This window comes from Salvelinus sp. IW2-2015, unplaced genomic scaffold (assembly GCF_002910315.2).
Source record: "Salvelinus sp. IW2-2015 unplaced genomic scaffold, ASM291031v2 Un_scaffold3378, whole genome shotgun sequence".
In the NCBI taxonomy this organism is placed as follows: domain Eukaryota; kingdom Metazoa; phylum Chordata; class Actinopteri; order Salmoniformes; family Salmonidae; genus Salvelinus; species Salvelinus sp. IW2-2015.
The window spans coordinates 163632-179538 of NW_019944660.1; the positions used below are offsets into that span (position 1 = coordinate 163632).

Sequence of the window (15907 nt, forward strand, 5' to 3'; positions counted from 1 at the left end):
GGCTGTGAATAAAGTATCAAGTACTTGCTCTTCCTCTTCAATCTACTGTTCTGGGTGAGTCCTATTAACCTACATGTTTTACTTTAACTATAGTGTCCTCGATTGGATTGATGTAGGTTTTAATCGTGTGTGTGTGTGTGTGGTTATAGTGATGTGTTTGTTAGTTTAGTGATCATCTAGTGGCCTAGTACACATAGTAATCCATTTAAAATCTGTTTACATGTCTATGGAAATGAGAACATTCAAATTTCTATGGAAACGACGTGTGAACATCACATGACTACCTTTCATTAAGCCTTGAAGCCATAACTCTGACCTCTCCTCCTTCGTGTGGTTTCTGTTCCATAAGCCACACTTGCTTTTTCCATCTTTCTGAAAACGTGATCAAATTAATGATAATTCCATCTCGCCACTCTCTCAGCCCGACCAGAGGGAGGTTACAGCCAGGTCATAGCAGGCTAACATAGAGATGCACTTCTCAGATCTAAACCCTTTCAAAGAATAATACAATCACTTTCTCATTGGTCTCTGTCCTGAGTTTTTACAAGTAGTTTCTTTTGGAAGACACGACATGGTGATTTAATCTGTGTGTAGAAAAAAACTTATAGCCATTCACAACTTTCTCTGTATGTTTTACAACTTCTAAAACTAGTCTCCCAAACATAGGACATAAAATATGATTCTACTGTTGATGTGGAAATACCACTAAGTGTAGTGCTTCCTGTTGATATTATGTATATTATTATTCCACCCTGCTGGTCATTTATGAACATTTGAACATCTTGGCCATTCTGTATAATCTCCACCGGCACAGACAGAAGAGGACTGGCCACCCCTCATAGCCTGGTTCCTCTCTAGGTTTCTTCCTAGGTTCTGGCCTTTCTAGGGAGTTTTTCCTAGCCACCCTGCTTCTACACCTGCATTGCTTGCTGTTTTGGGGGTTTTAGGCTGGGTTTCTGTACAGCACTTTGAGATATCAGCTGATGTAAGAAGGGCTTTATAAATACATTTGATTTGATTGATCTGTCCTTAGCCTGTTGCCAGGACTTGTCCTGAGTTTATGCGTCTGTTTACCAAACCTTAAACCAAGCAGAAACCATAGTTCTAAGTCTGTCTCCTCTCTGAAACATCAGACATTTCACATTCTTAAAATAAAGTGGTGATCCTGAGACAATGTGTTTTTTACCGGGATTAAATGTCAGGAATTGTGGAACTGAGTTCAAATGTATTTGGTTAAGAAGCATGTAAACTTCTGACTTCAACTGTGCATTAGGGCCTGAGGACATGTTTCAGTCCCATATTAACCTGTTTGGCCCTGGTCTCATTAACTTATGAAACTGGTGGTAGGGGAGGACTGGGCTAGACTACTACCCCTGACCCTTAGTTGTTGGATAGAAGACAATGGTGCAAGTGTCACTTAGTCACTGTTCTAAAATGTGCCAGTACTGCCCTAACTGGTTCTCTCACTCTCGGGTGACTGGGAAGGGGGAGAACAAATGCTCCCTCCATTGACTCTGAAAGGTGTGTGTCTTCGCGACGCTAGCTTAACAAACCTTCTCAGTTCCCACAGTTAAAGCAGGGTCGTATTCATTAGTGCACTCCATAGCTAAACGTTTTGCAACGTGACAAATAAAAATGAATGTTTCTYATTGGACAAGCCTCTACCYCCTCCCYGATTCGGTCAGTTTTCTTCAGTTTGGTGTGTAATGAATGCAATCTGGCTAAATGTCACCAGGCACAGTGGTGTTTAGTGTGTGTTTTAAACTCCAACTTCTATATGACTGATGTAGGAAATGGTGGCAGAATTGAATTCTGTGAATTGCAGAAGCGTATTCTAAAATGGAACACTTGTACCGTTCTAGAATGGAAAGCCTTGTTGCTCAGTGTCCCTAGCGTTGCTCAGTGTCCCTAGCGTTTGCTCAGTGTCCCTAGCATAGCTCAGTGTCCCTAGCATAGCTCAGTGTCCCTAGCATAGCTCAGTGTCCCTAGCATAGCAGTCACTAGTCATGTATCTAGACATACCTGTACTTTATGCTTTAGACTGGTGATATTCTCAGGCAGCCAATGTTGCCTCGCTGCAATAACTGAACGCTTTGCAAGTAGGTTTTGTTGTTGGTTTACAAACAAAGGGTATTCAGTCTGAGGTATAAGGTGTCACCTGCCCTTTGTGGACAGGTGCGATTTACTATTAGGTGTCCCAAATGGAACCCTAGGATTCCCTATAGTGAACTACTGTTGACCAGAGAGGTATACAGTGATCCCTCGCCACTTCGCGGTTCACTTATCGCGGATTCGCTATTTCGCGGATTTTCATAATGCATTTTTTTTTTTTTTTTGGTGCATTGTGCTCTGCATTCTGATTCGCTAAAAACTCACTCCCGCTTCTTGTATCAAAACATGCTACGAATGTTGCTATATTTTGTCGTCTCGTGCAGTTATGTGTACGTACATAAAACAGCTTGGCAAATTTACATTAAGTTGGCCAAATTATCTTGTAATTTCGAACATCTCCTAAACCCATAATGTCGACGAAACGGCCTACACGTGAGTCACTGTATTTGTATACATGTAATAGTTGCTAATTGTAAAAAAAAAAAAAATTCTATTTCGCGGATTTCACTTATCGCGGGTCATTTTCGGAACGTAACCCCCGCGATAAACGAGGGATTACTGTACTACAAAGCAGGATCAATGAGTTAGCCTGCTAACTTGAAGAAATAACAGCTTTCCCCCCTGGTTCATTTAACATTAAGCTAAACCTAGATGTGTGGATGAAGCAATTAGACCATGGGGATCTCTAATCAGACTCCATCTGGGATGATATTCAGGCACGTTAGCTGGCTAACTCCTTGATCTTGATTGGACGCATACTCATCTGGGCCAATGGGTAATCGGATACCATTTGGGATGATGTCAGGGCCAGAGAATGACCAGTCAATAGCAAGGATCTGCTCACAACCTGTTCTTTGTCAAAGACTCGTATTTGCTGCCTGTCCAGTCTTGGCACGGTGACCGGGTCTTCTTTATTTCAAGAATAAAACAAAAGCTTTGAGGTTTTTTGTCTTGAGTGTGCTTAGCAGCAATCGATAGGAAAAGCATTAGGGGGAAATGATACCTGTCCTGCTTCTATTTGTAATGTGGTTTATTTACACGTCCCAGAAATCTAATTCCTTTATCAGAGGGATGTAACTGTCCATTGCACTGCCCCAAGTTGTCTTACACACCACGTATTTGACCAGATGACCGTACCTCGGCTATAGTCTAATATATTAACCAGAGATGACTGTACCTAGGCTATAGTCTAATATATTAACCAGAGATGACTGTACCTAGGCTATAGTCTAATATATTAACCAGAGATGACTGTACCTTGGCTATAGTCTAATATATTAACCAGAGATGACTGTACCTAGGCTATAGTCTAATATATTAACCAGAGATGACTGTACCTAGGCTATAGTCTAATATATTAACCAGAGATGACTGTACCTAGGCTAGAGTCTAATATATTAACCAGAGATGACTGTACCTAGGCTATAGTCTAATATATTAACCAGAGATGACTGTACCTCGGCTATAGTCTAACATATTAACCAGAGATGACTGTACCTAGGCTATAGTCTAATATATTAACCAGAGATGACTGTACCTCGGCTATAGTCAATATATTAACCAGATGACTGTACCTAGGCTATAGTCTAATATATTAACCAGAGATGACTGTACCTCGGCTATAGTCTAATATATTAACCAGAGATGACTGTACCTAGGCTATAGTCTAATATATTAACCAGAGATGACTGACTCGGCTATAGTCTAATATATTAACCAAAGATGACTGTACCTAGTAAGTCTAATATATTAACCAGAGATGACTGTACCTCGGCTATAGTCTAATATATTAACCAGATGACTGTACCTAGGCTATATCAATATATTAACCAGAGATGACTGTACCTCGGCTATAGTCTAATATATTAACCAGAGATGACTGTACCTAGGCTAGAGTCTAATATATAACCAGAGATGACTGTACCTAGGCTATAGTCTAATATATTAACCAGAGATGACTGTACCTCGGCTATAGTCTAATATATTAACCAGAGATGACTGTACCTCGGCTATAGTCTAATATATTAACCAGAGATGACTGTACCTCGGCTATAGTCTAATATTTACCAAGATGACTGTACCTTGGCTATAGTCTAATATATTAACCAGAGATGACTGTACCTAGGCTATAGTCTAATATATTAACCAGAGATGACTGTACCTAGGCTATAGTCTAATATATTAACCAGAGATGACTGTACCTGGCTATAGTCTAATATATAACCAGATGACTGTACCTAGGCTATAGTCTAATATATTAACCAGAGATGAGTACCTAGGCTATAGTCTAAATATATCAGAGATGACTGTACTCGTATAGTCTAATATTAAAGAGAGACTGTACCAGCTAGAGTCTAATATATTAACCAGAGATGACTGTACTAGGCTATAGTCTAATATATTAACCAGAGATGACTGTACCTCGGATATAGTCTAATATATTAACCAGAGATGACTGTACCTAGGCTATAGTCTAATATATTAACCAGAGATGACTGTACCTAGGCTAGAGTCTAATATATTAACCAGAGATGACTGTACCTCGGCTATAGTGTAATATATTAACCAGAGATGACTGTACCTAGGCTATAGTCTAATATATTAACCAGAGATGACTGTACCTCGGCTATAGTCTAATATATTAACCAGAGATGACTGTACCTAGGCTAAGTCTAATATATTAACCAGAGATGACGTACCTAGGCTATAGTGTAATATATTAACCAGAGATGACTGTACCTGCTATAGTCTAATATATTAACCAGAGATGACTGTACCTAGGCTATAGTCTAATATATTAACCAGAGATGACTGTACCTAGGCTATAGTCTAATATATTAACCAGAGATGACTGTACCTAGGCTATAGTCTAATATATTAACTAGAGATGACTGTACCTCGCTATAGTCTAATATATTAACTAGAGATGACTGTACCTCGGCTATAGTCTAATATATTAACCAGAGATGACTGTACCTCGGCTATAGTCAATAATTAACCAGAGATGACTGTACCTCGGCTATAGTCTAATATATTAACCAGAGATGACTGTACCTCGGCTATAGTCTAATATATTAACCAGAGATGACTGTACCTAGGCTATAGTCTAATATATTAACCAGAGATGACTGTACCTCGGCTATAGTGTAATATATTAACCAGAGATGACTGTACCTCGGCTATAGTCTAATATATTAACCAGAGATGACTGTACCTCGGCTATAGTCTAATATATTAACGAGATGACTGTACCTAGGCTATAGTCTAATATATTAACCAGAGATGACTGTACCTCGGCTATAGTCTAATATATTAACCAGAGATGACTGTACCTCGGCTATAGTGTAATATATTAACCAGAGATGACTGTACCTCGGCTATAGTGTAATATATTAACCAGAGATGACTGTACCTCGGCTATAGTCTAATATATTAACCAGAGATGACTGTACCTAGGCTATAGTCTAATATATTAATCAGAGATGACTGTACCTCGGCTATAGTCTAATATATTAACCAGAGATGACTGTACTCGGCTATAGTGTAATATATTAACCAGAGATGACTGTACCTCGGCTATAGTCTAAATATTAACCAGAGATGACCGTACCTCGGCTATAGTCTAATAATTAACCAGAGATGACTGTACCTCGGCTATAGTCTAATATATTAACCAGAGATGACTGTACCTAGGCTATAGTCTAATATATTAACCAGAGATGACTGTACCTAGGCTATAGTCTAATATATTAACCAGAGATGACTGTACCTCGGATATAGCCTAATATATTAACCAGAGATGACTGTACCTAGGCTATAGTCTAATATATTAACCAGAGATGACCGTACCTCGGCTATAGTCTAATATATTAACCAGAGATGACTGTACCTAGGCTATAGTCTAATATATTAACCAGAGATGACTGTACCTAGGCTATAGTCTAATATATTAACCAGAGATGACTGTACCTCGGCTATAGTCTAATATATTAACAGAGATGACTGTACCTCGGCTATAGTCTAATATATTAACCAGAGATGGACTGTACCTCGGCTATAGTCTAATATATTAACCAGAGAGGACTGTACCTGGCTATATCGTTAATAAATATTAACCAGAGATGACTGTACCTAGGCTAGAGTCTAATATATTAACCAGAGTGACTATACCTGGCTATAGTCTAATAAATTAACCAGAGATGACTGTACCTAGGCTATAGTCCAATAATTAACCAGAGATGACTGTACCTAGGCTATAGTCTAATATATTAACCAGAGATGACTGTACCTCGGCTATAGTCTAATATATTAACCAGAGATGACCGTACCTAGGCTATAGTGTAATGTATTGACAGTGCGTAGAAGCTCATTTTAAAGCGTCCCTGGCTTAAGAACAAAAGTTGTCATTGTTTGCTGACATTACACTTTACAATAGCACTCTTGTGGAAGACTATACCCCAGTGTTTACTTTGGAAACAGCCCTCATTGCCTTTAGCTTCAGTGCTGTGAGGGTTTTTTCTGGTTCCTGTGTCACTGGACGCACGGGTGTGGCATGACGAGATGCAAGTCAGGATGTCACAACCTTTACTGCATTGGCATGCCACTCCAGGCCACAAGGGGGGGCTGTGTGGATATGGAGACTCATATTTGGAGTTAATCTCAATCAGTATCTTAAAAAATCTTCAAGGATATCTTTCAACTTTTTGAAAGCCAAATTAATTACCAAATTCATGGTCCAGTCATCGCAGAACATCTTCAACATGAAAAACAATTATCGTATACGTTGTAATCTCTCTAAATACTGAACGATCATTCATATAGCCTTGCCAATTAACCTGACGTCCACAGGCCCATACTGTGTGAGTATGAAATGCTTTCAAACAATTAATTCATCGATGGCTTTAAGTTACTGGAGTCGTTAGGTTGACGGGCAATACATTTAAAAAAAAAAAATCAAATATTCAATGTATGTAACCTGTCACTATCAGTTCTGAAACCACGGAAGAACCTCTATTTTCCTGGATTCCTCTCATCCTCTCCCCTCTGGATTTAAGAGGAGAGGATCTGAGGAATCAAGTTCACGCAATTGAGATTCTCCCGTGTGGTCTAGAGTCCACTGTTAACACAGGAAAGATATTCTCATGTGGGGGCTGGATGATGTTGTATCTCCTCCATTGTGGTGGTGGTTCAACTGTAGTTCCTCAGAGTTGCCACCAGATGTAGCTAGTGCGTTGTGATTTTTTTTTTAAATGAATACACATTCATGTTGACTTGATATGCAACAAGACCTGTTCATTGAATCCCAGTGACATTGAAACGCACAACTTTCTAAAGTTGATTCTAGATAAAACGCTCATTTCATCTCATTTTGTTTTCCAGATCAGTGGCTGCGTCATTCTTGGTGTGTCCATCTACCTCAAAGTGAGCAAGAATGGAAACGTGGTAAGGAAATGTCCAGTGTGACACTAAATTAATGCCAACGCCATCAAAAGCCCTCTTTACACAGTAAAAACAGCAACTTGAAACAAATGTATACAGTCATATCAACCTATTTAGCACATATCTACATGTAAAATGACTGTCTGTCCCCCTCCCTCAGATAATGGATGAGGCCGTGCCGTTTGTAGACCTGCTGATAGCTGTTGGAGTCATCATCATGGTACTGGGCTTCCTGGGCTGCTGTGGAGCCATTAAGGAAAACCGCTGCATGCTCATTCTGGTGAGGGGAAACACACACTCCCTTACAATGGCCAACCCTCACACTTACATTGAAAATGTTACATTATTGTACACTGCACAGGATAATGCTCTCCCAATAGCCAACCCTCACACTTACATTGAAAATGTTACATTATTGTACACTGCACAGGATAATGCTGTCCCAATAGCCAAGTGGTTCTAGGTTCTAACCAAACCAGTCTCTTCATATGCAGTGCATTCGGAAAGTATTCAGACTTTTCCCACATTTTATGTTAGTCTTATTCAAAAATAGATGAACTTTCCCCCCCCCATCAATCTACACACAATACCGCATAATGACAAAGCAGAAACAGGTTTGATGTTTTTGCAAATGTAAAAAATTAAAATCACTGTTACATAAGCCTTTAGACCCTTTACGCAGTACCTTGTTGAAGCACCTTTGGCAGCGATTACAAACTTGAGTCTTGTTGGGTATGATGCGACAGGCTTGGCATACCTGTATTTGTGGAGTTTATCCCATTCTTCTCTGCAGATCCTCTCTGTCAGGTTGAATGGGGAGCGTCGCTGCACAGCTATTTTCAGGTCTCCAGAGATGTTTGATCGGGTTCAAGTCAGGGCTCTGGCTGGGCCACTCAAGGACATTCAGATACTTGTCCGGAAGCCCCTCCTGCGTTGGCTTGGCTGTGTGCTTAGGGTTGTCCTGTTGGAAGGTGAACCTTCTCCCCAGTCTGAGGTCCGGCGCAATGTGGAGCAGGTTTTCATCAAGGATCTCTCTGTACTTTGCTCCATTCATCTTTCCCTCAATCCTGACTAGTCTTCCAGTCCCTGTGGCTGAAAAACATCCCCAAAGCATGATGCTGCCACCACCATGCTTCACCGTAGGGATGGTGACAGATTTCCTGTAGATGTGACGCTTGGCATTCAGGCCAAAGTGGTCAATCTTGGTTTCATCAGACAATTTTTCTCATGGTCTGAGTTCTTTAGGTGCCTGTTAGCAAATTCCAAGCGGGCTGTCGTGCCTTTAACTGAGGAGTGGCTTCCGTCTGGCCACTGTACCATAAAAGCCTGATTGGTGGAGTGCTGCAAAGATTGTCATTCTGGAAGGTTCTCTCATCTCCAGAGGAGCTCTGTCAGAGTGACCATCTGGTTCTTGGTCACCTCACTGACCAAGGCCCCTCCCCTATTGCTCAGTTTGGCCGGGAGGCCAGCTCTAGGTTGAGTCTTGGTGGTTCCAAACGTCTTCCATTTAAGAATGATGGACGCCACTGTTCAATGCCACAGAATATTTTTTGGCTATCCTTCCCTGTATCTGTGCCTTGATACAATTCCTTCAACCTCATGGATTGGTTTTTGATCTGACATGCACGGTCAACCGTGGGACCTTGTATATACAGGTGGACATGATTTGGAAAGGAACAATCAATTAAATTTACCACAGGTGGTCTCCAATCAAGTTGTTGAAACATCTCAAGGATGATCAATGGAAACAAGATGCACCTGAGATCAATTTCGAGTCTCATAACAAAGGGTCTGAATACTTATGTAAATAAGATTTCAGTTTTTTAAAATAAATTTGCAAAAAATTCTAAACCTGTTTTCGCTTTGTCGTTATGGGGTGTTGTATGTAGATGTAACAATGTGGAAAAAGTACCTACACATTTATTTAACCTTTTTATACATGTCAGAGATGGCATCTCTTTTGCAAGAGTGACAAGTATGAGATGGTTTTCCAGGTCACCCATTGGAAAAGTTTTTTTCCCAACTTTAAATCTGGATCAGAATGATCCAGAGTCTGTAATTGATCTGATAGCAAAAACAGACCATCTGGCAGTTTGAGACAGCTTGTTTTTTGTCCCACTCCAGAAAATAACTGGATAGGATCATTCTGATCCAGATGCCAAAATATCAAGATCACAGAATCCAGATTTTCAGTGCTTTGAACTGGCCCACACCTCACCATCTAATGGACAGCTTGGGGTACTATTTCACTATTACAGGGATACAGAGATGAGTAAACTACATTCATGAAAATAAGTCAAATTTAAAATGGAGCCTGCAAATCCCTCATTGTGCCTTCAGAAAGTATTCAAGGGTGGATACTTGTGTAAATGTGATTTCAATAAATGTGCAAATGTCTAAAACGTATATTTTTTGCACATTATGCAGTATTGTGCATAAATAGGGGGGGTATGTTTAATCCATTTTGAATTCAGGCTGTAACACACATTTTTCGGTATTGAAAATAGCCTCATTACTAAATTTGAATCCTGATTTTAATTTTTTTTTTTTTTTTAAAGGTGATATTGGATTACCAAATCCTTATCTGAAGGATCAGAGTATCATTTCAGTTTTGTAAAAACCCAAATCAGATTAAAATGTTAGATATGTTAAATCCAGATAACTGTCCCCTTGCCTCAATGGAACTTCCTGGACAAATGTTTTGTTTCAGTTCTTCGTCGGGCTGCTCCTCATCTTCATCCTCCTGTTGATCGCCGGAATCCTGGGAGCTGTCGGAGAGAAGAAGGTAAGGAGGAAACCCTCCCTGGTTGAATAGCGTTGTTTCCACATTTCAATGAAATGACGTTGAACTAACGTGAAATAGAAGTTGAATTGAATTCTGTGCTCAGAGGGATGTCTCACCCACTGTTAGTGAGGGGAAGGTAAGGAGGACTCGGTGCGCTCAGATTTGTACATTTTATTCAGGAGACGCTCTTCTACAGAGCGACTTACAGGTGCAATTAGGGTGCCTTGCGCAAGGAACAGCGGCAGTTTGTCCCTTTATTCGGCTCGGAGTCTGACCTTCCACCTCTCGGTTACTGGCCCGAAACTCTTAACCGCTACTGTACCTGTTGGAACAATTGAATTCCTACCATTTGAAGTTCCTCGTATACCGTCGGTACCTTGACACTTCTTGAATGTGATAATAAAACATGCGTTCCACACCTGTTTCATGTCTTTGTGTGACTCCCCTACTGTTCAATGGCCTCTTCCAGTCTCAGGTGTGGGTGAAGGAGAGTCTGGAGAAGCTGCTACCACTGAAGGACCAGAAGCCTGAAATTCAAACGGACCTGCAGAAACTGGAAGTGGAGGTAACATAGAGAATGATAGATTTTCTTTATACATGTCCAATTATGGTGTCTGTGAACACACGGGCAATGCCGTTGAGGTACTCGCTGTTTTGAAGTAGTACACTTCATCACAAGTTAAATGAGTTCTTTGATCTCTCCTGATGACCAAGTTGGACTTGACTCCAACAGGGCCATCAGGAGGGATCAGCCAATGAAGTTGAAATCCCTCCCACAATTCAAAACCCCTCAATGGCACTACCCATGATAACACAGGCTTTTGGCCTCTAGAGTTTTCTATCCATTTCTATGGGAGTTTTTTTTAACCTTTATTTAACTAGGCAAGTCAGTTAAGAACAAATTCTTATTTACAATGACGGCCTACCGGGGAACAGTGGGTTAACTGCCTTTTTCAGGAGCAGAACAACTGATTTTTTTACCTTGTCAGTTCGGAGTCGATCTAGCAACCTTTCAGTTGCTGGCCCAACGCTCTAACCACTAGGCTACCTGCTCTAACCACTAGGCTACCTGCTCTAACCACTAGGCTACCTGCTCTAACCACTAGGCTACCTGCTCTAACCACTAGGCTACCTCTCTAACCACTAGGCTACCTGCTCTAACCACTAGGCTACCTGCTCTAACCACTAGGCTACCTGTCTCTAACCACTAGGCTACGACTAACCTGTCTTAACACTAGGCTACCTGCTCTAACCACTAGGCTACCTGCTCTAACCACTAGCTACCTGCTCTAACCACTAGGCTACCCTGCTCTAACCACTAGGCTACCTGCTCTAACCACTAAGGCTACCTGCTCTAACCACTAGGCTACCTGCTCTAACCACTAGGCTACCTGCTCTAACCACTAGGCTACCTGCTCTAACCACTAGGCTACCTGCTCTAACCACTAGGCTACCTGCCTAACCACTAGGCTACCTGTTCTAACCACTAGGCTACCTGCTCTAACCACTAGGCTACCTGCTCTAACCATTAGGCTACCTGCTCTAACCACTAGGCTACCTGTCTAACACACTCAGGCTACCTGCTCTAACCACTAGGCTACCTGCTCTAACCACTAGGCTACCTGCTCTAACCACTAGGCTACCTGCTCTAACCACTAGGCTACCTGCCGCCCCAAAAAAGTGGTGGTTTCACAGGTCCCAAGATGAATCACCTGGACATAGGATGCGCCACAAATTGTACACATTCCCTGTAGTGAACTACTTTTGAGCAGGACCCATAGGTCTTTGGTCCAAAGTAGTGCACTACAAAGGGAATAGGGTGCAATTTGGGATGCAGATTTGATGGTCCTGTCATGAATGTATGAAATAATTATTCGTTTAATTAGTTGGGTCCAGATTAATTGTTCTAATCGGCTACGAACGTTATTGGATCATTTTGTCAACTAACTGAATAACTTTTTTTTAAATGTTAGATGGGCTGCTACCTAAACAGATTGTAGTGAAATATTTTGCAACGGTAAAATGACAGTGTGCTTTTACTGAACACAACCCCTTGTGTTGGTGAGACGGAGGACTAACTCCTTTGTTTTTCAGGTAAAGTGCTGTGGACTGATCAACGGACCCTCTGACTGGGGCTCCACTGTCCCCAGCTCTTGTGACTGCGTTGACACCGCTCAAGTGTGCCAAAGTGCAGAAGGACGCAAAGTGTACTCAACGGTAAGCAGAGAATCACATATTATTAATAAAATACTATTTAGGAAACTCAAGGATGGTGGCTTTACTTGGTATAAAGGAATCATCAATAAACACATTACATTAACGCTGCACTACATTACCATTACACTACCACACGTTACCATTACCGCTACATTACCATTACGCTGCACTGCCATGTGTTACCATTGCGCTACACTACTATACGTTACCATTGCATTACCATACGTTACCACTACACTACACTACTATACATTACCACTACACTACTATAAACATAACCTGTACAGGGAACTGATCTACAGTCACATGAAACCATAGAGGATTCCAGGATGATGCAACCGTGAACCGCAAAGTAGCGTCTTCGTACAATTACCTTGACCTGGTATTCACTAGTGTTGACTGTTCGCTTTGTCCTCTGCAGCCTTGTGTCAAGTTTATGACTTCCTTCATGGAGAAGAACGCAATCATCGCCCTGGGGATTGCATTTGGTATCGCAGTCTTGATGGTAAGAATCCAGAAGTCCAATCTCTATAACAAAAGTCTCTATTAATACATTATATTATGCACTGTACTGGTCATAGAAATGGAATACATGTGTATTGTTCTAGTCAGTGTTCAGTACTGGTCTGTTTCATCTTCACTAACTCTTTATGGCTGTCGTCATTGGCATTAAGACGGATATGTGCAATTCACTCTGTCACTGTTCAATACTTTAATGTATCCTGGTCCCAGATCTGTTGGCACCTTCTAGGCAACGCCGATGGCAGTTTGTCATTGCCAATTAACAACCTGCTGGCAAGACTGTACAAATGGATCTGGAACCAGGCTAGACACCACAAACTGATGTGGGAACCGGGCTATAGCCTGGTAGTTAATGGGTTGTGACGTACCTTTTTTTGTGTTTCAGCTCTTTGGAATGGCCTTCGCCATGACCCTGTACTGCCAGATTGGGAAGAGGGACGCCAACACTACCTAATACAGCAACACGTGATACACTTGATCTAAGGTTGTGGTCAAGTTGAATTGGAAGTCATCAATTCAGGAAGTCAACAGAAACAAAAAAAAACGGAATCTATTTTCAATGATTTCTCAAACTGAAAAGCAGAAGTTATTTATTACAAGTTTTTACATTAGAATTTTCAATGCAATTCTCTTCCTCAATTGACTGACTTCGATTCACATTGACCCCAATCCTGTCTTGATCAACAGCTGGCTTTGACATATCCCATACAGCATGCTACATGTATTTGTTACTGAACGTTGGGGTTCAAATCCAGTCAATTCAGGAAGTACACTGAAATTCCAGTTCTCTTCAATGAGCAACATTTGGAATGGAATTAGGTTTTGCTTTGTGAATTGACTGGACTGGAAATGGACTGGACCCCCATCCTGCTGAACATCACTATGGACCACAATGCATCATGTGTTTGTCGATCTTATACCTGCACCAAATGATGCTCTGATTTGGGTTTCAGATCTTTGTTAAATTCTGGCAGTTTCTTCACTTGTGAAGTTGATTGATCCGTTCCTCATTGAACATGAATTTGTGTATTATTATTTTTTTTAAAGGATCTTGTTTTCATGATCTACTGCTCTGTTTCTCTCACTGAAGGAGGGGGCTTCGCTGTCCATACACTGAAGGAGGGGGCTTCGCTGTCCATACACTGAAGGAGGGGGCTTCGCTGTCCATACACTGAAGGAGGGGGCTTCGCTGTCCATACACTGAACTTTGTGTTCTTCATGCTAAAATGTTTAAAATTAATTCCCATTTTATTGCTATCATCTCGTAGATATTAAAGTCTGACGGTAATTTTGATCACGCTGTGTATATACATTTACCTGTTATATATTTGAGTTGTATAATGATTGCAGTACATGTCAGAATGTCTTCTGTTCAAGTCCTGTGACCAATGTCTTTATGGCTGTTTCCCCTTTTTGAGGCACATCAGAAATAAAGAAGTAGTAATTCACTTGGTTCCCCTTCACTTGGTTCCCCTCATTTGCTTCCCCGCCTCCAGCCCGCCTCTTCAGAGAACAACTTTGACTCATTAAGAAATCCGGTCCCATATTCATAAAGCCTCAGAGTAGGAGGGCTGATCTAGGTTCAGTTATGTAATAGATCAGATTACATGGACGGTGGGGGAGATCTGATCCCAGGTCAGATTACATCGACGGTGGGGGGGATCTGATCCTAGATCAGATTACATGGACGGTGGGTGGGGGGGGAGAGCTGATCCTAGGTCAGATTACATGGACGGTGGGGGGGATCTGATCCTAGGTCAGATTACATGGACGGTGGGGAGATCTGATCCTAGGTCAGCACTCCTACTCAGAGGCTTTATGAATATGGCCCAGCTCCCTTTTACATGGTGTTGATTCCTCAGTACTCCCATAGAACCTGTATAGAATCCATCTATATTTTGTATGTCCTGTGGGTCATAAACTACAACACAACCTTATGACTCAGGAACAGTCCTGGGTTGTATTCGTTAGGCACCAAACTGAAGACAGATAACAACTGGGGGGACTAACTGAACCTGTCCAATAAGAAACGCTTTAGTTTTTTCTATGATGTACACCAACCTGATGTCTAAGAGGAACTCTGTAAAATCACTGTCAAGACACTTGTCAGTTACAGGAATGACATAAAACCAGAGCTTCAATGCACATTCTCTAGAGAGCGAGTCAGAGGTGAGACCAGAGCTGCAGCATGTGTTGTCCTGCTCTGTTAGAGGCGGCTGCTTTTCTTCACAATCCTACAAGTGGTAACGGCAACACTTAAATATCATGTTATTATATTGTATTTGTTTTAATCAATCTTTAACGGATACCTTTTTTTTTTTTATCTAAAATTGTTCTCCAATATTATGATATATTTATTTTATAATCGTTTTTCTCCCAAAATGTATTTTTCTTCAGATCGATGGCATGACTTTCATTGTCATCCCTTGGAAGTATTACAGGAGTAGTGAAAAAGTAAGCAACATTTTCTAACCTGTTATTTCATTATTGTATTATTGTATTAACTGCATTGTAACACTACAAAGTGTTGATTTCACTGTGTGTTAATGTTGAAGGACCTAGAGGAACGTCTGTCTCCTGTCTGAGGGTGTGTGTTAATGTTGAAGGATCTAGATGAACGTCTGTCTCCTGTCTGAGGGGTGTGTGTTAATGTTGAAGGACCTAGATGAACGTCTGTCTCCTGTCTGAGGGGTGTTAAGTTGAAGGACAGATGAACGTCTGTCTCCTGTCTAGGGGTGTTAATGTTGAAGGACCTAGATGAACGTCCTGTCTCCTGTCTGAGGGTGTGTGTTAATGTTGAAGGACCAGATGAACGTCTGTCTCCTGCTGAGG

General features: G+C 41.2%; 1 protein-coding gene across 3 annotated transcripts in view; it reads left to right on the plus strand.

Moving 5' to 3' along the window:
• The window catches only part of LOC112075760 (tetraspanin-8), a 20697-nt gene extending 6174 nt beyond the window's left edge, over positions 1–14523 (plus strand). The window contains exons 2-9 of one of the 3 annotated variants that reach the window (XM_024142701.2): positions 7492–7554; positions 7712–7831; positions 10262–10336; positions 10806–10901; positions 12431–12553; positions 12975–13058; positions 13461–13559; positions 14166–14523. In XM_024142701.2, the coding sequence (XP_023998469.1) occupies positions 7492–7554; positions 7712–7831; positions 10262–10336; positions 10806–10901; positions 12431–12553; positions 12975–13058; positions 13461–13529 (630 nt within the window). In that variant the 3' untranslated portion in view covers positions 13530–13559; positions 14166–14523. Of the gene's footprint in view, positions 55–7491; positions 7555–7711; positions 7832–10261; positions 10337–10805; positions 10902–12430; positions 12554–12974; positions 13059–13460 lie in introns of all 3 variants that reach the window. The other 2 variants (XM_024142702.2, XM_024142700.2) reach the window with 2 other exon arrangements.
• Positions 14524–15907: the final 1384 nt, after the last annotated feature.